The following is a 23,540-nucleotide window of genomic DNA, read 5'->3' as shown; positions in this document are numbered from 1 at the left end:
TGGCCATGCAACACATCCTAGGACTGGTTCAGCATCCTACCCACCCTGGGCTGCCTCAGTAGTGCACTAGCTCTCATGAGGAATGCATGCAAGCCTATGGTTTTACAGGCCCCACACCTGTCTGCCTGTGAACTTTGTATCCTGTGATTTTTGGCAAATAAGGAATCTGCAGTGAAGACAGCAGCGTCTCAGGTAAGAACAATACATATCCAGCAGTGTTCTCCGGCCCAGCTCAAGGCTTCCTTGGATAGAAATGGTGTACAATATAAATGATCGTTCACCATCACCATCGCCATCATCCTGGACACGGTGAACGGAGACATGTCATGTATGATCAAATATTTGTTCAGTTTAGTCATCTATACTTGGTACTTAGCACAGCGCTTGGTGCTCAGTGAAACAAGGGAACAAAAGGAGGATGGAATGAATGAAAGCTTTCTCTGTGGCTTCTATGCCAGGAGGAAAGGCCAGCTCCATCTGCAGCAAACACCTGGGGCCAATTCTTCCCAGGTTCCTTCAAAGATGGCCTTGAAGGTGTCAGCCATGTGACTGAACTCTCCTTTCTCCTGCCCTTATCCTTTCTTAGTTGGATATTAAAAGAGTGGTGGTTGTTTTCACTCCTCTGCAACTCTTTCCAAATGTACCTTCCCACAGTCCCCAACAGCACACCCTCTCTAAGCCTGAAATCTCCATGGGGATGCTCTGTTGTGAGGGTGACCTGTAACCTCATGTTTCATTTCTTTCTAGGCATCCAGTCGTGCACTTGACTTTGTGTGTGGGGCCGTGTTCAAATCCTACTGTGCAGGAGGCAAATTTGTGTTCCCTTCCCCAAGCAGTTCCGCACGAACGGATTCCACCAAACCCAGAGAAGAGAGTTTCAAAAACCAGAAATATCTCCGTGTTTACCTCTCAAAGTCCAGCCAGTTGGTAGGTTGGCCATTTCGACTAACTACTGTGGTGTCATCTGTCCCAAGCACATAGGATCCAAAATTTCAAATCATTGAAAGTTAAAACTCAAACATCATGCAACAATAAAGATTTTCAACTTTTAAAATGGAAGACCAGAAAGCCACAAAATACTACACAATTTTTTCATTCAGCAAATCCTTAGAGTGGCTGCTACATATTCCTGGAGGGGCTGGAGGTTTTTCCTACTAGAGCTGGGTCAGCAGCTGTGACTTCTGCTGCTGGGGAACAAGAAGGAATTGACTGTCATAGACGAGGTAGGCTAGCAAGCATCTGAGCTGCTGGGGTGCAGCACGGCCAGATGGTGGTAGTGCGGGGAGGGGAGGGGCTGGAAATCAAGGTGTAAATGAAAAAATATTAAGACTGGGAAGTGATTGAATTTTGAGGGGCAAGGGAAAGGAAATATTGAAAGATCACTCCGTTGGATGCTTCTTAAAAGTTGGCTGGTAAAGAACTCTTACAAATAATCCAAGATTTTCTTTGGCATTATGAAACATGACACTGAATCCAGTCAGCTGGGCTATTCCCTGTCCAATAAAATGATACTCAGAAAAGGATAGGAAATAATCAAGATGTCAGCCTGCCCAGGGACATGTTGACAGTGTTCTGTCAAGGTGATATTTTGCTTTCAGGCCAGAGCAGTGATCTAACGTTCCATCCTGTGGAGACAGGGGACCTACATTTACTTAATTTGTATGGACAGCTTTGGCCTCAGACAGTATTACTTGCACTGAGCCCAAAAACTCAGAAAAGAGGGGGCTACAAACAACTATTAATATTTACACATCTTGAGGAAAGCAGAATTCGTATATACACAGGATACAAAAATAACAGCTAGAGGTAATGGGGAGATGGATCAATGGACAAAATGCCTTCAGATCCCAGTAATCACAAAAAAAAAAAAAAAAAAAAAAAAACACAATAAAACAAAAGCCCAGATGTGGTTTATTGCATCTGTAACTCCTGTGGGGATGTGTGTGTGTGTGTGTGTGTGTGTGTGTGTGTACACATGTGCTATATGTGACTCCTTGAACTCACTGGCCCATCAGCCTAGCCAATGAGTGCCAAGGTTAGTAAGAAACCCTGTCTCAAAGACAAGATAGCTTTTTGGGAAGAAATCAAGCTGGAAATGAGCTGGAAGATTTCTCCCTCGGCTTTCAGTGCTGAAAGAGGATATTCAGGCTCCTGGGGGGAGAATTGAGGGAGGCTGGCTTTATTGAGCTGTGAACCCTGCAAATGACAATACCAACTTGCTAGGCAAGATGTGCTCCTGGGTACAATAGTGGCACAATTCATATGGAGGTAACCAACTACTCTGTTTCAACTTGAGGCTGGCTCCAGATGATAAAATTCACACCTGATACTATATAAACTCAGCCCCAAACCTTGGCTGAGGAGGTCTTAGAACAGGTTTAGCTAAAATGACATGGTACCACATTGTCCTTTGGATATTTATGTTTATGCCCAGAGGTGGATGCTGTTCTCAGCCCTAAGGAGAGAAGCTTCTTTTTGAAGGACCTGAATTAATGCAGAGATTCCTGACTGATGGAGGGGCTGAGAATGAGTGATGTTTTAGTACTTAGCCCTAAGTGGGTCGTTTGTATCATCCCTCTGCTCAGGGGCATTTAAAAAGAGGAAGTAAAGGGAATCCGAGAGCCAGAAAATAAGAAAGGTAGTGAAATGCTATCTTGAGATCATGACACTGCCATTGTAAATATGATCTCAGAATAACTGCAGGTGCTTGCACCGGGCCTTCACAAGACTGAACCAGTCTGAAGTTTTCCTATGACAAAATGAATTCATATAGAAACCCCCTCTTCTTGATCTTTATTAGAAATTCATCTTTCCAAAACAAACAAACAAAGAGAGTAAACCTAAACTTGTGTTCCTGTTTGCTCTTTCCTTTTTCTTTAATTTCCAAGTTACAATTAGTCCCATCTCCCAGTGAGCAGACCATGTAAACCTCTCTCTCAAGTGAGCTTCTTGCAGTTGTCCCAAATCATTTCTAGTTAAGTCTTGCTGATGATGAAGAATTCCTTGTAGAAATGGATACTGTCAGCAAAATTATCTTTTTACTCCCTTGCACAGGAGCAGCTATGGGCTCAGGGACATTGTAAGTAAGGATGCCCACATCATGATGTTCAAGGGCATTTAGGGGTCAGGTTTATCAACTCAGCAAAGCTCTATGCATCTATGCATGCTATATGAACTGTGTTGTATTCATTAGAAGAGCTCTTGTCTATTCTAGAGCAAGTGAAAAATTCATACTATTGCCTAAATGCTCAATCTGGGTCTAGGTTTTTTTTGTTTGTTTTTTCCAAAGCTCAATACATACTATATTAAAAGCTAGTTCATAGTTAATTTTATTGAATGCTATTTTTTCCATTTTCTTATGTGGGTGTGTATATGATGTGTGCACACTATAGGGGATGCACATGTCCATGTGTACATGCGGAGAAGTTACAGAAGGCTATCAAGGTTGTTGTTCCATCACCCTCTGCCATGTTACCCCCAGACAGTCTCTCACTGAACCTGGAGCCAGTGGCCAGCAAGCTCCAGTAATCCTTCAGTCTCTACCCGGCCAGCAGTGCTGGAGTTACAGGGATGCACAGGGCCACACCCATCTTTCCTGTGTGTGCTAGGGATCTAACTCAGGTTATCTTGCTCATGCAGCAAACATTCTTACCCACAGAGTCTTCTCCCAACCCCTCCCAGACACCCAGCCTCTTACCCCCACCGTGAGCAACTGATCTTCCCCAATTGGTTAACTCGTCTTACCTTTCCCTGGATAAGCCTTGTCCACTCTTCTCTCTAAAGTGCCTTTCTTATAATTGTCCTAAATCATCTTAAGCTTATAATAAAGAATAACAAGGATTAAAACAGCAACTGTGGAAAAGCTGCAAGTCTAGAAGTACTATCTGTTGGACATGGCTGGCTAAAACAGTGGAAGAGTGAAATCGGTTTATCCAAACAATTGTCTAATCTACAGTAATGAGACACCTAATTAGGTGCACTGGAGAGGCTGGGCGTTCATGAGATGGGAAAAACCATGGAAGTTATCACTGTTTATTTCTCTCTCCATTTGAATAATGCCATCAGGGCCCTTTTATGAACCGATTGTCAATGTGCAAATTACTTAATCTCCCTGCATTCATTTGCTCATCTGTTAAATTGGATGAAGAATGCTTTCTCTCTCCTGGGTTTAAGGATTAAATGAGATGATTTGTGAAAAGAGCTAACCCCAGAATCTAGTGTAGAGAAGACTCAAATGAATGTTCGCCATTGTTAAGAGCAACAACAAGAACCACCCTGAGGCAAATTAGCAAATCAATAATCCCTTTAAGAATTTAAAACAGAGGGCTATCTATTTAGGAACTATGGTTCCCTAACAATTCCTCTGGATTTACATTATTGGAAAACAAAGTTTAGGCGAGAAATGATCAATTAAAAAACAAACAAACAAACAAACAAACCTGTATGCAATGTTAGTTTTAACTGTCCATGTGACAGGATCTAGAATAACCTGAAAGAGTCTTTGAGGATGTTTATGAGGGATTATCTAGATTACACTAACTAAGGTGGGAAGACCCACTCACTATGGGTGCAACTATCCCCTAAGAAGAGGATCCTGGATTGTATTAGAGTAGAGAAAGTTGAGCACAGTCATGAGCAAATTTGCTGCTCTCTCAGACTGGGGACTGAATGTGACCGGTTCCTCAAACTTCTGTTGCTGTAACTTCCCACCTATGATGGACTACAACTTGGAATTCTGTGGTGGCTTGAATGAGAATGACCCTTATGGGTTCACAGTTTGAATACTTGGTTCCCAGTTGGTGGAATTATTTGGGGAAGATTATGGGGTGTGGCCTTGTTGGAGGAGGTGTGTCACTGGGGTCAGGCTTTAAGGTTTTGAGAGACTTGTGGCTTTCCCAGTGTGTTCTCTGTCTCCTACTTGTGGTTTGAGCTCTTAGTTGTTTCTGCCTTTGCTCCCACATCATGGATTACAACCCCCAAGGAGGTAGATCTGTTGGCCCAATTAAAGGGTTTTAAAAATAAGTTACCTTGGTTGTGGTATTTTATCACAGCAAAATAAAACTAGAACAAACTTGAAGCCAAATCAAGCCTTTCCTCCCTAAGTTGCTTTTGCTTGGGTATTTTATCAGAGCAACAAGAAACAACACTAAGGCACCACTAATGCTTAGGAGAGCTTTCTGGGTTTACTTAATGGATCTGTAAACACATTGTAGGGTTTTGTCACACATTGTGGGCTCGGTAACAGAATTCTTTCATTTTTTTAAAATTTATTTTTTAATTCCTGGCCTAACATCTTACTGTCTGTAGAAGTCACCATTTTCACAATGTTCCTTTATTGAACCAGTTGATCTCAGCACACTAATGACAGACTAGTTGACTATATTAATGGCCACTTTTTAAACTTTCCAAACTTTAAGTACTTTTTATTTGGTTGAGCCCTTTTGTGAGCTAAATAAATTGAGTCATTGCATTTTCTAAAGAAATGGCTAAGTGCTAATATTAATTGCATAAATTTAGAGTCAATTTTGTATTATGTATGCTGGAGATTCTCAACCAAGAAATTAAATGGTAATTAGAATTTATCTTCCCACTGCAATCCAATAGTGTTAAGTTTTAAAATGTGTTAAATTGTATCTCACAGGTTTTTATAATGGAAGTTCTCACACTGTGAAACTATGCTTTAACAGGCATGCTTGGGACATTATGTGTTGGGCATGGAAATTATTTATTTAGAGATAGTTATATCAATACAAATTTCACTTAATAACTGACTATTACTCTGGGCTGGTTTTATTTGTAATGGATTATTCTTCTTACTTCTTAAAATGTGGGAAATTAAGAGAAATTTAATAGGACTATAGAGAGCTCTTAGAAGTGGGTGAAAAGTTCTAAGGAGGGCTGGCTTTCAGAAATGGGGTTAGGGAACCAGTTCTCTGTCATGCGGTAATAAATGCAGATAAATGCTGTTTTCAGTTACTTCACAGATACTATAAGGATGGTCATTCTATGAGTTATTATCAGTACCAGAAAAGTAGGGCATTTGTATAAACTACAACTGTACTTATCTGAAAATATTGATTTGTGAAGAACAAATGGTAGAGGCAACTTTTAAATTACATGTGTGTTATATTCAGGAAGACTGTTGGGGGAATATAAGTCAGGATAAAGACACTGAACCCTCCCTCCTAAAACAAACAGGATTTTCATTAGGAACTGTGCTTAGGAACAAAATGTTTTACCAAACAAATTGTGTATAAGAGTGAGGTTCAATTTTATTCCATTTCCTATTTAAACTGTCCAGTTAAATTATATAGCTGTTTTAAATTTCTCTACTTAGTAATTTGGAAGTAAACATGAAGCATCAATAACTAATAAAAAATGATCTTTTTCACCAGGCAATGAAGTTTGATTAAATTGTGAGTTTAAAATGGTTAGGTATAAGCTACACATAAACCACATACTCCTGACATGATGTGAACACTTTTGCTTTGTTTACAGTTATAATGTTCTTATGATGTCTGTTTTATTGTACTTTCCCTGATATCACTAACATAGTCTCATTATGTCTTTTATTTTATTTTATGTCATTTATTTAGGGTACCAGTTTCGAATATATAACTCAGGAGAACTCCTCATCTAAGTACCAAAGCTCATGTATCTGGTTCCCGTTTTAATTGTCTTCTATGTTCTGTACAGATGTGGAGGACATGTGTACTCCTGCATCCTCCTGGTGTCCCAAGCAATCTCTGTGTCTAAGGGCTCACTGGACCTCACGAATCCTCCTCATCTGCTTCAGTTGTGCTTATAGTGGCTGCCAGCTCTGGCTGGTGCTTTCCACTTTTTGTCCTTGCCCACCAAACAGGGAGATACACTGGGCAAGAAACCACAAACTGAAAAAGATATGTCTGTATCCTTTCTAGAAAACAAAAATGAATACATTTTGGGTTAAACAAATTCAGACTTCAGACTTGAGTCTTAGCTGCCTGTGGCAGAGTTATAAAAGTATCTTAGCTGGGTTTCTTAACTTGGTCTTAATGGTTTATCCTCTACAAGGACTGGGTTAGCTGGTGTGAGGAAGGTCCCTGAGGCAGAGCAGGCTGCAAGGCTCTCACCACCTCCGTTTCTGAGACAGGGGACAACTCAATTTCAGGGGTGGGTTAGTCAATAAACTCCACTGTCACAGTTTTTATGTTTATGCATTTTGATGCTTTGGTTTGGTTTATTGAGATAGGGTTTCATTCTTTAGCCTAGGCTGGCCTTAAACTTACAGCATTCACCTGCCTTAGCCTTTCTAAATGAAGACTGTGTTACATGGTTTAACTTATCACACACTTTACTATCTCAGTGATACATAAAAGATGAAATATTTTACCACCTTGTTACATCTTAGACTTGATAAAGTGGGGTACATAATTGTTTTAAGTAGATTTTCCAAATGTCTACTAGGAAGAAACATTTTTTCCTAGGAACACCTAGTCCACAATTAGCACCAATTTTATCCATAATTATGAGAAGGAATTTGTCTGGGATTAAAAAATATCTTAGTTTCACATGACTCCATGCCTTTTAGCAGAGCATTGTTTGATTTTTGTGTGTGTGTATGTATGTGCCTGTGCATGCCTGCCTGCCTCTGTGTGTGTGTGTGTGTGGTGTGTGTGTGTGTGTGTGTGTGTGCCTGTGCATGCCTGCCTCTGTGTGTGTGTGTGTGTGTGTGTGTGCCTGCCTGTGCATGCATGCCTCTGTGTGTGTGTGTGTGTGTGTGTGCCTGTGCAGGCATGCATGCGTGTGTGTGTGTGTGAGTGTGTGTGTGTGTGTGTGTGTGTGTGTGTCTGTCTGTCTGTCGTCTGTCTGTCTGTCTGTCTGTCTGTCTGTCTGTCTGTCTGTCTGTCTGTGTGGTGTATGCATGAGTTTGTGTGCATGTGGATGTGTGTGTATGTGGAAGCCAGAGGCCAATGATGGATGTCTTTGTCAGTCACTGCCCACTTTATACTTGAGAACCTGGAGCTTGCCTATTAGGCTAGGCTGCCTGGCCAATGAGTTCCAGGACTCTGCTTGTCTCAGTTCCTCTTCCCCATGGCTGGGATCAGACATATGATGCTAGGCCTGGCTTTGATGTGGGGGCAGGGATCTGTCTTGATACAGGCACCTTGCGACTGAGCTATCTCTGGGCCCTCCATTGCTATTTATTTATTTATTTATTTATTTATTTATTTATTTATTTATTTGTCCTAGGGACAATGGGGTGGCTGAACATAGCCTCTTGGGGCTCCTGTACCCAGGCTCTGACCCTAACAACTCTCTGAACCCATCAAACAGTTTTTGAATATCATTGATCTACATCCATCAAGAAACTTGGAAAAGACAACATAGTTTCAGTGTTGCTAAACAGAATGACATCTAAGTCATTTGGTGAGGTGGTTATATGTTTATAATATACAAACACACAAAAATTGCAGCTTTGAAGTATTTCTGTTAGGACAACCACAAACTCTCCTTGATCCTTTGTGTATATAAATAAACATGCAACTTGCCTTCGGGTCAAAACAAAGCTTAAAATAGAGTCACTGAGCAATAATGACCCAATTATATCCTTGTTTTCTAAAAAAAAAAAAAATGATATTGTATCATTAAAAAGCTTTTCAAAGATAACTTAAAGACTTAAGAAATGGATTTTAAGATAAGTTGTAGGGGCAGAAGAGGCATGACTAGAATCGGTTTGCAAAAATTTAAGCGAAAGGTCACTGAGTAGGAGAGATTTTTTTTTTTTTTTCCTGTATGGCCACCTCAACATGGATATAAATAGATTCACCAGGATCTGTCAGGAACGTAATGTGTTTAAGAAGTGGGAAAAAGAAATTGACCTGTGGGGCTGGGGCTGGAGCCTGGTTACTGTGACTCCCACCTTGGTTTTCCCTTTGTCATTTGTACATTAATTCAAGATGTCCATGGAACTGCAACTCAGGAAGCAGCCAAGGAAGGAAATCTCAGTAATCTTCCTGCTCATCTTAGGGAAAGTTCCCATTCTGTTTTTCAATTCCATCTTCACTAATGGTTAAGCTTATGATGAGATAATTCTATTCCATTCTGTTTTAGTGAAAAAATACAGAATTTTTAAAGGAAGACAATAAAAATGGGAAGCTGATTTTAGCCTAAGTGCAAAATCCTTCCTACAGGATCTTGCTCAGCTGAAAATAAACCAAAACAGGAAGTGTTGGGGGTGGGGCAGGGATGGGGCTCGACCTCCAAGGTCAAACCAAGCATGGGAGGGGCTCTACTTCTACCATAGGTCAGACAACAGGGGTCCATTGTGCCACACCCACAGCCCTGCTGAGCATGGCATCTATGGGCTCCACTCTGAATCCCACCTGGCACTAGAGCCCTCCCTAGTATCTAGTGGGGGTTCCTGGGAGTTGGCAATGGAAATTCCTCGGGAGAGAACGCACCAGGGCTCTGAGTGAGAAGTACTGGAGGCCCCATGGGCTCCTGTAGGGTTAACAGTGCATGGAACAAAAATTAAGAGGAAGCTTAATTTTCATGTGTTGGGGGGTTTTGACTATTCAAGGATTACTAGAAGGGCCTGCAGGCCACAAGAAACCTGAGAGGCTAAAGTGAAGGCAGGATATGAAGGGGATGAGAGAACCTTGAGGTCGGAGCCACAGGGCTGAAGCTGGAGTGTGTCACTTAAGGGCCCTCAGCTAGTTGCAACCATTCTGAGAAATAAACACTTGCCAGATTTTGGAGGGTGGCCTCCTCCTTTGCCTCCTAACTGGGATAGCATCTTGGAACAGAGCTCATAGACAAGGTTGTGGGGTACATAGGTAGGGGTGAATAGGTCACCATAGAGGGGAAGCTCACCATACCCCATTTCTCAGTCAAGCTTTCAGCAAGAAGAGCCCAAGTTGAGCCAGGGGCGAGGTCTTAAGAGTGAGACAAGTTAAAGGTTTGCAAGACTCTCATGGGTTCTGTCTGATTCAAAGTCCTCAGGGATCTTAGGGAGGAAAACATTCCAGGCCCTGCTGCAGACTTCGCAGCAGCTGGGGATGATCCCTGGGCTTACATCTGTCCCTCCGCCCAAGACTTGTTCCTTGATGGGTCAACGTAACAAACACTTGGTGACATTCTTAGTTTCTCTGCAGTGTCTACAAAGACCTTTAAAATGCCCTTTGCTGCAACTCAGGAAAGATTTGCATACTAAGGAAAACGAGGAAGAGGCTTCAATTATCAGCAATTCTGGAATAGGGGATACTTTAGGTTACTTGAAAAGTACAAATTATGAACTGAACGGGGTGCCAAGTTTCTTTCAGTTCAAAGCCATGCAAAATATGACTTTCTGTGGCACCCACAGAAGATAGCACACGCAGCCTCATCCAGGGCCTCTTTCAGTCTTCAAAGTCACTGAAGAGTAGAGTAGATCTCTGCAGACATTCTGTAAAAGTCCCAGCTGAACTGGTGGGATGTGCTCCCAGCTAGCAGGGGACATGATATGGGTCGAGGCCTGGCAATCAAGTGTAATCAAGGAGTTCTCTTGGTCAGTCTTGGCTGGGTGGCTTTAGGAGGGGAGGATGAGGATGAAGTATATTTCAGACATGGCTTCATATTTTAAGTTAAGCAGGTTTTGACTCTCTGCTTCTACCTGGGCTTTGGTGAGGAGACAGTTAAGAAACAGGACCTAAGGCTAGGGTGTAGATCCATTGGCAGAGTGGTTATGCAGCCTGCACAAGGCCCTGGGTTTGATCCCCAGCACAGCACTCACTGGCCATGGTGGTTCACCCCTTGACCCCAGGTAGACATTCAGCAGGAGGATCAGAAAGAAAGTCAGGCCATCTTTGGATAAGTGGCAAGTCTGAGGGCCACATGAAAAAATGTAAAAAAAAAAAAAGACATGGGACTTCTACCCAGATTCAGAGAGTGGCTTAGCTCAGAGAACAGCTCATCCCACAATACGAGAGGGGCCAGGACAAGCAATTCTTGGTACCCCTGGCCTGGCCTATGATTAAATACTTCAGTCTCCTGACATGAATTGAGGAGTCTAAGGGAGGAGCTAAAACTACCATTAGGGTGGGAACAATGAACATAAAAGCTTGTCCAACTCCACTTGGCTTGTTTGCATAACAGGGATTATTAGCATCAACAAAATACATTCTATATCCTATTTCTGCTGTTGGCATATAGTAAATGTAATACTTCTTGAATTTATTTTTCATCAAATCACCTTATGAAATACATTAATTCTAATGGATTATACATAATACCCTTGGAGGGACTACATAAAACCGTATGTCTATAGTTTTCCCCCACAGCCCTCTGAGGCACACGGTGCAGACACCCAACATTTACCAAATCCTCAGTCATATGCAAATCTGCACTAGTCACAATGCACACTTAATTCCAGCCAGAAGACATGTGTACCTAATGGCTTCCTAAGAGTTCTCTGCGGGTTTGAAAATGTCTTTAATTCTTCCAACAACCTGCTGTTTAAATTAAGGAAACTGAGGCACAGAGTAGCTGTGTAACTGCCCATTCTTTTCCTTTGCTTCACCCCTCAGAACTGCACATGGCTACTACCCATGTTGTCCCATTTCTTGTTTCTCCACATACTGTTTGATCTGCTCAAAGCATCTTCCCTTCTTGTGCGCCAGGTAAACTCCACTTACTGGCCTAGTACCCATTTAGGCAGTGAGGTGCTTGGGCCTCTTGCACAGCTGGTTTAAGAAGAGGCTCTAGCAGGCAATGCAGTCCCCCATTCCAATGGGGGTCCCTAGTAGGCAGCAGGGTGGGACGACAGCAGTGCCCTGGGCATCCCCCGGGGCAGCATCCCCCAGGCAGCTCTCAGAACTATGGAGAGTGCTTGTTTTCCTCTCCAGTTAGTTTGCAGCATCTCAGAAGAAATCAACAAACCTCCATTCTCCCTCTGCATAAAACAAAGTCCTTTGTTTGACCAAACAAAACCACCCTGAAAAGAAGTTCTCACCAAAGAAGCCATTTTCAGCTGTTGTGTCACTATGGCAGACAGGAACACATCGACCCTCAGTTTGCTTGTCAAAGATGAGATTTTGCTAGGGGTGGTGGACAGGCTTGCAACCCTAACACTCAGAGGCCAAGGAAGGAGTGTTCTACACTGAACTATAGGCTATAGCCTGCCTCAGAACAAAAGAAAACCCACATACTATAGGGTAGAGATATTCGGCTATACCCCTTTGGTCATAGGATGCAAACATTTTGCCTCTGTGAAACTCATACACAGTTTCAGAACAACACAGAGATGCTCAGAGCAAAGGGCCTCACATATATCTTTCAGGTTTTGCCATTGTCATGTTTTTGGGTTTTGTTTTGTTTTCCAACCCTTTAGACCAATGTTTTAATTTATGTGGAGCAAATACTTAGAGGGACTAGAACAGTATGTAGTAATGCCAATCTAACATCCAGAAACAGTGGGAGGCAGCCGTTCTAATAACTTTCCATATGAACACAGAACAATTCAGTGCTTGCAAATTTAATAAACATAAAGATTTCCACAGAACTTTGAGGAAAAGTCCCAAAATGTAAACTATAGACTAAAAAGTGGGCCAAAATTCCACAGGGAATAAACCCTAATTCCAAACTAAACTCAAATTTCCTACAGAGAAATAACCATTATACAAGAAAAATTAGACTTCTTGGTTTTGGGTAAAAACTAGTACCCAAAAGTTCACCCAAATTTTAAAGGGCCACTAGAATAGCCACACACAACTCACAGACATTTCTAGAAGGCCTGGGATCAGGTGGCCTGAGACTACTTAGGTTCTCATGAAAAGCTGTTTTTTGTTTCATTTTTTTTTCAGAAGCCATTTAAATTTCAAGGCCAAATACCTAGCATAAACATCCTAAAATTTTGCAAATACATTCTTATTATTTATATGGATTGACGTGTCTAATTTAAGTTGCCAAAATTAAAAAAGATATTATGTTTGTTCATTATCACTGGGGGAATGGGGCATATGCCACAGTGGAGATTAGAGGAGAACTTGCAAGAGTCTGTACTCTCTTTTCACCTATGGGTCCCTGGGATTGAACTTAGGTCCTCAGGCTAAGCAGGAAGTGGCTGTAGCTACTAAGCCACCTTGTGCGCCCTTGAATAAAAAGCTTTGTCTCTTTTTAACAGACCTTAGTCTGAGTTGTGCATGTTCAAGATTTATCCTAAATACTTTATCATTTAATTTCCACAAACATGGATCAGGATGTTGGGTTAGTACATCTCTATTGCATGGCCTGTGGTACCATCAGCATCTTGGAGGCTGGAAGTTTTGACTGTCTCAGGTACAAGCTCATCCAGGACCATTGTTGCCCTTAGGAACTGAGAATGCAATGTGGATGCCGTCTCTCGGGGGTCCTGGTTTGCTGTCAGTCTACAGTCAGCGCCTACAGTCTACAGTTTAGCTATGAGTGAGTTCACGTCATTTAGTGGCTCATGCCCCTCTACATCATACCATCAATTTTGTAGCTTCATCTGGTAAAGCCATAAACTGAACAGTCTTATTGTCTTAATTTTCTGTAACCTTTAATAACATTTATAAAAGATTGTAGGAGAGATGAAGCTGCTATTGGCTGTATGACAAATGGATTTTATGAATAGTTTACAGAAATTGTTCTTTTTCTCATCCCAGTGTAGTTTCTGGAAAATCAACATTGTTTAGACATCTCAAGCTTATTGTTTATAATACGGAAAAATGAGCTCCAATAAGTGGCAACGTTACCCTGAACATGCCCAATCCTGTCTGATCACAAATCTAAACATGGTTGGGCCTGGTTAGTACTGGAGCTGGAGAAATGAGCCCTAAACACAGGTACTAGTTTGGATCTTCCATGAAAGATCCGATTCTAGACTTTCTTCCTCTGTGTGACATGGGCTTTCTTTTTAAAAGATAGCATTATCCCAAACCCCAGTCACACATTTAAGCTTAAACATTTTGAAAGGGAAGGACAGATTCGAAAACAATTTATCCTGCTTAAATAAAGTAAGAATCAAGGCACTGTGGATATGGGTACAACACCTACAATCATGAAGTGGATATTTAATAAAAACTACTGTCAAGAAAAACCATTTTCCTAGTAGAAATGCTAACACAGCTAGAAGTCCTGGAGTGAGATCCTCATAGACCTGGGATACAGAGCCACTTCCAGGATTATAGAAGAGCGTTCTGTTCTTAGAGCATAACGATCCAATTTTATTACAGGCCCCTCAGAACATACTATGCTTCACCCTGGCATTGTGGTGACAGGCTCTGAAGAAAAGGAGAAAATGAAGCAGAAGATAGCATTTTTCCTCTTAAGTGTCAGAAAAATGTTTGACAGAAAAGCAATTTGAACATGGAATTTCTGATGTGTGCATTAGGAAATATTCCAAAATTGTTGGCTGTGCTTGAAACCGACAGTGGCTTAGATAAACTATGAACACCCCACAGTGAACTCTCCAATGGATAGTCCTACAGACAAGCAACTCTGCCTTTCTTAGCAGCTGGGCATTTGCTAGCTGCAGACACAAAGAGAAGCTTTACCTATGAAACAACAGGGAAATGACCCCAGGAGGACTGTCTGTGGTGCCTGAATCAGTCCTGCCTCCCAAATTTGGTACCCAAGAATTTGGCTATCTTCTTGGACTTCACCAATGGCTTTCATTCACACAGAATACAAAATGGTGCTTAGATTTAAGTTGCAGATTTTATCATATGAAGAGTCTGTATCAGATTATGGATTTATCTATTCCTCCATGCTTAAAACAGACAGAAATATGTGGGCAGGCCTGATCTCCATGATCATCTAATTCAGATACAGGTTTCTATAAGGGAGAAAAGCTACAGGGAGGCAAGTTTCATAATAAAACCATGTGAGTATGAACAGTGAACATTTTGTAGTTTGTGCGAGGAATACTGAGAAAACATTTGTGTTACACAGGCTTGGAAATGTTAACCTAGGGTTTTTGAATAGCCAATCTATCTCTCCCGACAGAACTCTGCTTCTGGCTCAAGCTCCTTCAAGTTGAGTTTGGATATAACTAAAATAATACAAGGAAACTTACGTTGAGCCATAATCGAACCACATACATGTGTAATCTTTCTATAAATAACAGATATTTGATGCTATTATATGGTAGAATATTAATTAGGAATAAATAATGTTTACAAGTATTTTTTATAACATAGGAATGCTATTGCCAAAACAATTGGTTGAACAGTATGAAGCTAAATTACTAAAACACGGTTTTTAATTTCCTCTTGCTGAAGTGTCAATACAACCTTCTCCTCTTCAGATGGCTTGAGATGGACTACAAACATATAGTTAAGTCATATGATCAAAAGACAGCTAAAGAGCTCCTGAGAATCCCACAATGTCCTGAGTAGTGCATAAACAGTGCAGGTTCAATAGCAGTCAGTGATTACATTCAAAGACCATGACTCTAAGTACCAGGCTTGTCTGTGGCAGGGGCTGCCAAACACTTGGCTTTTTGTTTGATATTGTTTTCCTGTGTGTACAATGAGCAGACCGTGTTGCAAGATTTTCATGCTGTGTTCCACTAAATTACCAACTTATTTACATGGTTGTCAGAAACTAGCTTCAAATCTTGACTGCTTCCATACATGTGAGAAGTACGGAACTTCTAAGTTAGCAACAAGAGGAAAATAAGATTGGTGTTCTTTCAGGGAAATCAGACTGCCAATGATCATAAAGCCATAGTTGTGGACTACCAATGACTGCAAACCCATAGCCTCGGCCTGCCAATGACCACAGAAGACTTGCTACAGATTTGAGCATGGTAACCATTCCTCTGAGTGCATCCATGCTCCTGAAGCTAAGTGAGGAATATCTTTCAAAAGACAGTTGACTCTCATATCTACTTTTAATCAGTACTCACCATCCATGTCACTGACAATTGTTAATGACAAATTATTAAGTATTAGTAACTAATAGCAGAAAATATTATTTTTCAGTTTCTTTTTCCTTGAAATGAAAGATCAGATGTTAGAAGGCTCCAAACTGCCTACCACATCTGAACAGTATTTAAAACACCCACCTTTAATCAATTTATAAGTAGTGGGCTATAAAGCTTTGCAAGGAGGATCAAAACCTTCTAATGTATTCAAGGACTATTAAAGAAACCTATACCGTTTAATTACTGTAAATGTACAGAAGCATTTCAGGGTTCCACTACTGACTGAGTGGGCCACAGGTGTGAGGAGTGACTGCTGACTTGATCATTTCCAGGGGTGGGGGACAATGAGAAAAGGGTAGGGATACACGTTTTAGAGCTCCAAACTGAAGGGTAATAGTCCCAAACAGGTTTCACCTTAGACCTCCTTCAACCCACTTCCTCATTTTAGGGCTTAAGAGACATCTTGGCTCCTGGGATCACTCACCATTCATGTTCTTAAAGATGTTCAGAATTGGGAGAATCTGACGGTAATAAGGCACCAGCGCTTCGCCCACCATCTCCGCTGACACAACTAGATGCTGGAGGACCTTGAGTGTGACACAGATAACCTGTCGGTTTCGGAGGTTCAAGGCATCTGTGTGGTAGAAAAATGAACAAGAAACTATTGTGTATGAATTCTATGAAGCTGAGATTGAGCTGTCTGGTAGGTGCATTTAATCAAACTGCTCTTCTGAGGACCAAGGGAGCCCTATCATTACAGCTCTGACTGAGGTAGGGCAGCCCCTGCTAAGAATCCCTTCTTAGGTGGTTACTGTCCATCCTCCCAGCTTGTGTGAGATCCTCACCAACTCTGACAACACTTTCCTTCCTTTTCCTCCCCACGCTCTCTTTTTATTCAAGACAGGGTTTCTCTGCGTATCCCTGTCGGTTCTGGAACTTGCTCTGTAAACCAAGCTGGCCTCAAACTCAGAGATCCACCTGCCTCTGCCTCCTGAGTACTAGGATTAAGAGCGTGTGCCACCATGCCTGGTGACTTTTCATGATTCCATCCAGGAGGAGGCTGGTGGTCTGAGGGGGAAGAGAAAGACAGATGGAGTAGAGCGTTAAATACCGCCTAGTGTCAGTGGTGTGGATGATCGGACAGATGCTACCAGTAGATAAGCTTTTGTGCAACCATCTCTTTCAGCTAAGAAACCTGCTGTCCTCTTTTTCCCCATTCCCTTCTCTCTGTGTGTTTATGTACATGTGCAGGTCAGAGGACAACAACAAGTGTCTTCTTCATTTGATTTCCACTTTGCTTTTTTGAGGCAGGGTCACTCACAGGCTGGCTAGCCAGCAAATCCTGGGAATTACCCATTGACAGGGTTATAGGCATACATGGTCATGTCTGGCTCAAGTCTTCATGCTTGTGTGGCAAGCACTTTACCAACTAGGCCATCTTCCCAGCTCTGACTCCCTGCTCTTCTCAAAGTTATTATTATTTAACAACCTTTATTTTAGGAGATAGAACTTGGCTAGTGTACATGTGGAGAAACTAGATTGGTTACTAACCCAGGTACTATTTTTGGTAGAAGCGAACATAAAAATGTACATAGACGCTCAAGAAGGCAGGGAGGGAATACAGAAAACATAAGCATTCCACTACGAAGAGTTGACCATAACAAAGTGAGACCAAAGGAATACACACAGAGACTTTAAGAACAGTTCTGAGTGCACAGCAACAAGCTGCTGCAGAGCAAGGACAAATGGCAGTTAAATTAGCTGGCAAATTCATCTCTGCAAGGGCTGAAAGTGCGCCCTTTGCTCCAATGGGGAATCAGGATATTGGTGCTCACCTGTGAACCTGGTCAACTCATTGACACTTTCTTGGCCCTGGTTTCCTTATTCACAGTGGCCTGTCATTTGCTTTCTAGGATGACTTCATTAAAATGGTTGCAATGAAGAGCTGCACAAAGCATCTATTATAGAAGGCCAGAGAGGTGACAGGACACGGAGCCCCAACTAATCTAATATACAAGCCAAAGGCTCCTGTTTCTAAGGTGTTCTACCTCCTAATAAAAGAGGATCCACTATGACCTCAAAGCTAGGGATAAAACAGCCAAGCTACCAAAGAGATGGCCAATACACCTGGGAGGAGTCCTTGAGTTCCAACTCACAGTTCCAACAGCTCTGGCACTGCAAACTTATCTTGTTCAGTGTGTATCAAAGACAGATTTCCTCTGTGAACTTTCTCTTTGTTCTATGATATGACCTGTTACCCAAGATCAAAACCCAGTTTTCTTCTCTATATTGGGAAATTGTCTGTTTCTGTATTGGAGAACCCTTGAGTTTATGACTTCTGTTCCATTATTGCCTCCCTTCCTCTGGTCCTGATCTCCATTCTTGCCTTCTCTACTTCGATCCCAGATCTTCAACCTCATCTTCTTGCCTCTGATTCTGAGTCTCTGTCCTCACTTCCCTACTCTGGCTCTGTGTTTCAATCCTCAAAGTTTCTTAGGTCCTCAGTCACCATCCTCATCTTCTCTCCCCTGGTTGGTCCTGGGTCACCATCATCACCTTCTTTCTCTTAGGCCTAGGTCTTCCCCCTTCCCCCTCTCCCTCTAGTTCTGGGCCCTCATTTGCACCTTTCCTTCTCTTAGTCCTGGTCTCCTCCCTCATATTTTCTTCTCTGATCCTGAGTTCCAATTTACTTGTTCATATCCAATCACCTGCTCAAAGAACTTAATGCTGCCCTCTGCTTTTCTTCCTCAGGGTAAATGAAAGCTCAGCCAGGTCCAGGAAGATATTCAGATAAGTCAAACTCAACTCAATCCTCAGAGAAAAAAAAGTCCAAGGATTGAAAGCACCATTTAGTGATTTCAGTTACCTCCTGTGGAAACACTGGCACGTTTTTAAAAATAAAGTTAAGGTCAGCTTTATTGTCCCCAGTAACACTGGGGATTGGAGAATAAGCACACTTCAGAGCAGCCCCACAACTTCTGGCCCAGTCAAGGCCACATTCCTGGTTTGTTTGAAAGTAAACATGAATGTAACGAACTGAGGCGCTCAGCCTTAACTCTAGGAGCCCACCTAAATATAACTGCAGGACTTGGTGGCATGATGGCCTGTCATTACAGCTTTTACACACTTTGCAGACCATGCTGAATCTTCTGAAAAACAACTAAAAATAGAATGCTGTAATTTCCTCTGCAGGCTGTGGCAACAAGACAGTGAGAGTGGAGCTTTAGAGCACTGGAGGGAAGGAGGCAGAGTGGAGAGTGCCCACAGTCGGCAGCGAGCCTGTTTCTGGTCTTAGCCAAACCACCATACCAAGTACTTCTTTGTGCCAGGAAATTAAACCTAGCACTTTATACATCTTAGATTGTTAATCCTTCTTCATCAATGTTGGCCGAGAGTGTATTATGTGTTCCTCGTAGCTTTAGGAACTGGGAGTATTGAAATGAATGAGACACAGATGTTAATGTCCACTTGGGGGTTGCAGTCTAGTATGGCATCAGATAGTAAGCAGGCATCACAAAGACTATGGCTGCTCTTGACAAGACAAGGTTACTAAGCAGCCAATCACAGAGGTGCTCAGTCTAGTTTCAGGGTCACAGAACTCTCCTAGACACAAGGACAAAACCCAGGGAACCATAGATGCTATTTAGCCCCGAATTTCCAGGCAGGGAGGTGCCCTGAAAACACAGAGCCATGCCTGGGGCGGGGGCCTGTTCTAGCTGGGCAGATGAGAGTACACTGAGACACTGCGGTAACAGTGAGATAGACTGGCTGGTCTCATGACTGTGAGCATGCTCTTGCTGAGCACATTTGGTGAAAAGCGTGTGTGTTTAGGTGTGTGTCCATGGAGAACCTGAGGTCCCATCTTGCTGTAACAACCAGAGAGAACGGGATACTTGAGAGTCCAAGTTTCTGCCTTTGCTGTCCATTCTTGTCTCCCTCTCATCACAATCCTACATTACAGCCATGCTGTGTATTTCGGAAAAATACAATGACAAAAACACTCTAAAGTCAAAGGCAGGAAACCCAGTGAGAGTTCCTGAAGAGATGACTGCCTGAAGGTGGTAGTTTTGGTGGCTGTAGTGATTCCTGACTGTGCTTTTCCATGAAGTGTTTTTCTATTAAGTGTACAGTCCCAAAGATGATGGTAGTAAGGTAGCCTTGGGTGTGCCCATCTACACCCAATGTCAGAGAAGAAACTTGCCACATAGACCACACACACACACACACACACACACACACACACACAGAACCTTAATTTTCCAACTGACATTATATTCATAGCCACCTGGTCACTATGCTCTCTCTCATCTCAACAGAATAACGACATAGCTTTTAGGCAATAACTGAATTGCAACCTTGATTGAATTAACATAGTTGTAATAAACATTATTGCAATGCTACTGACAATGACAACCCCCGGGGCCTGGCCTGTTACTCCAAATGGAGCATGAAAGGGAATGCTGTATCCTTCCTGGGAAGCAAGAAAATGTCTTCGCAGTAGCTGTGAGAGAAACTGGGGTGCCGTATAAAAATATCCTTAATTTCATTAAGAGGAGTCTTTTTTCTTTACCTTTTTTGTGTATTGTACATATATATATTTACATGTGTGCACGCAGATGCATGTTGTGTAGGGGCCAGCTGTCAACCTTGTGTGTCATTACTCATGAGTGGTCACCTAGTGCTTTGAGACATTCGTTATCTCTTATTGGTCTGGAACTCACTGAGTAGGTTAGGCAGTCTGATGAGCAAGCCTCAGAGATCTGCCCACCCCACCTCCCCAGTTCTGGGATTACTCATGTATTAGCACATGACTTTCTGTGTGGGTCTTGGGAATCAAACTCTGGTTTTCAAGCTACCATTGCCCCAGTCCAAACCAAGCCATTGTCAACACAGGCCTGAATGAGTCATCATATCCCAGCCCCAAAAGGGATTTACTTTTTATATTGCCCATTTCCATTTTAGCTCATGTAATTTTTGTCCCTCATTCTTAAGGAGTTGATTTATAACATCAAGTCTGGAGTCCCTTTGTTCTTACTTTCCCAGTGGAATTAAAGAACTATGATTTGGGGATGGTGGAATAGGAAACAGAGCTCTTCTCCTTTGAGAAAGTATGTTAACAGATATAAAGGGAACATGATTCTGGGGCCTGAACGAGGAGAGGTGTGTTTATTCCTCTGAGCTGTTGTCAGGTTGTAAGTGAGGCCTTTGAACTCAAGATTTGAGGTTTTGAAAGGTCTAACATGAAGAGTCTACTGACATTATAGAACCTTTCTATTCAGGAAATAGGATTTCTATTGTACTGCTTACTGCCTTCAAGTATAATCAACACAATGGAGCTTGGAACTTACAGATATAGAGAAATTGCTGAAGAATAAGGAAAAAAATAATTTGAAGTCAAAGTGGTAAAATTTATTCATCTTAGATGGTTATAAGACCCACATACAATTTTCCTAGGCCTAAAATCCATTATTGCTATGAATTTTGTGAAGGGAGAACATTTCCTACTATTAGATATGATTTGGTACTGCGGAATCAGAACACACAGGAACATTTCCAGTGGATCGTCTCTGTTTAAAGTCAGAAGCACCAAACAAAATGAAAGCCAAACATGGAGTCATACGTCATAAATGTTAATATCTTTAATATACAAGTAGTTGTCATAATCCAGTAAAAGAACCCCATTAGTAAAGTCTAAGAATGTGGGCAGATAATTAATATACAGGGATTATATACAGGGATTAATATATACAAATGAGGGGTTAATATTCTATAATGTTCGTATTAGCAAACATAGTCATTGAAAGGTTGTCACTCAGACAGCAAGGTATGCTGTTGTGAGCACACTATGTCAGAAACGTAGACAGGTGTTTGTGTTTTTCCACTGTCAGACTTTATTGACATTTTAACACATTCCCAAGGTCCACTGGTTTCACTGGCAGCAGCACTAACTCTCAGACCACATAGTAAATACATTCATAGGTTATAGAATGGCTGCAAGCGCCAAAGGTGGCTGCTACAGAGGTCAGGGGCTTCCACAGAGGCCCCACCAAGAGACACAGAGTCTATGTGGGAATAAGATAAATAACTCTGCTGGAGGTCTGCTGGAGAGGATGCTACAGGGTCAAGCTGTAAGGTCGCAGTTTTGACTGAGCCTCGGTCTAGTCAGACTACAGAACTGAGCTGCAGGATCATCAGGGTCTTAGAAGCAATGGGCAAGGCTGGGCTGGATGGACATACAGGTAGACAGACAGGTAGTAGGTCCATATGGGTGAATGGACAAATAGGCAGTTGGACAGGCAACCATTTGAGCAGGCTGCATCAACCGTAGTCAAGCTGAACTGAAGCCTACGGGACCGTTGGGAGTTCTCTGACTGCTGGTTCCACTGATGCACACACTAGGCAGTCAGGGGACAGATCTGTAGAGGCCATCACCACACCTGGGTTAGGTGTCCAGCTGAAGATAACAGACCCTTTCCTTACTCTGGTGTGCTCGGTAAGTTTTCAGGCCCAGTTTTCCAGATACAGTTTCCGTATGCTCATGTGATCAGCTCATATGGTCCCCATTTACTTCACAGCACACTTTTATCTTTAGGAATACATTACTTAACAGGTGGTGCCTTGTGGGTGGTACCAGTGAACACATTCATGTGTCCAACAAGGATCAAGAATCTTCCTATGTCCTGAGTACCAGTGGCTTGTTCTTAAGGAGTAAGTCACAGTGACCAAGGCACTTTCATTCAAAGTAGAGTCAGATGCTGCCTGTAAAATGGAGTCACTTTAGGTAAGGCATTGGAGAACACTGTTTTTTTTTCTTTCACAGTATGGTATAACTTTGAACAGGGCACAGCTGAATCAGCATGCACTTGGGATGGTGTCATGGCTGACTGCCTGAATGAGGCTTTAGCCTGGGTGACTTAAAAATGTTAACATTAAGGCAGAGGACGATGGTGCCAACATTTATCACATGCATGTCACATGATCTGTTGATAGCTTCAAATGCAATAGTTCATTCTACCATAGAAATGACCCTGTGTGCCTTAGTACTGAGTGTGGACATTAGCTTATGTGAGACAGGCAAGGACAGTGATGGCGATGGATCCTGCTTGCAGGTGCCCCTGGCTGGTTTTGGCACTGTCTCTCTGGCCCTATCATAACTTTCTGGCATGGTCAGCTGTCATCTTTTTGTTGTCAGCTTTGCCATTACTATGCTTTTATGTTGCATTTACGATGTCCTTGTATGCATGGGGCTTGGCCTGATTTTGATTCCTCCTCATGGATCTGGGGGATCTTTAGTTCTGGAAGGTGACCAAGTACATACATACACATGGTCAGCATTTCTGGGGTTGTCATCTAGCCTCTGCCTTGGATTGACACCACTGTGCCTTCAATAGGACACTATTCCTAGTAGTAGATTCACATGGCAACACAGGGTTTCACGTTATAGCTCTGTTCGGATGGAAGGTGAAGAAAGAACCTCACTGGCCAGGTTAAGTGTGAGGAAATGGGTGGAGATAAGGCAGAGTGTGTGATGTGTGTCAGACAGTGAGATTCCATAGCCCATCTGGTTGGTTATGCTCATGGATGGCTGCTTTTCCACGAACTCAACTCATCACCCCTCTCTGAGATTCCCACT

The 23,540-nt window shown here is 42.2% G+C and overlaps 1 protein-coding gene across 1 annotated transcript in view; it reads right to left on the bottom strand.

The window, feature by feature from the left end:
* The window catches only part of Pacrg (parkin coregulated), a 420,277-nt gene that overhangs the window by 153,469 nt on the left and 243,268 nt on the right, over positions 1-23,540 (bottom strand). The window contains exon 4 of the mRNA XM_027401106.2: positions 16,392-16,541. Within this exon, the coding sequence (XP_027256907.1) occupies positions 16,392-16,541 (150 nt within the window). The remainder of the gene's footprint in view (positions 1-16,391; positions 16,542-23,540) is intronic.

This window comes from Cricetulus griseus, chromosome 2, assembly GCF_003668045.3.
Source record: "Cricetulus griseus strain 17A/GY chromosome 2, alternate assembly CriGri-PICRH-1.0, whole genome shotgun sequence".
Taxonomy (NCBI): Eukaryota; Metazoa; Chordata; class Mammalia; order Rodentia; family Cricetidae; genus Cricetulus; species Cricetulus griseus.
The sequence above is the reverse complement of the archived record's forward strand: the minus strand, read 5'-3'. Positions and strand labels throughout refer to the sequence as shown.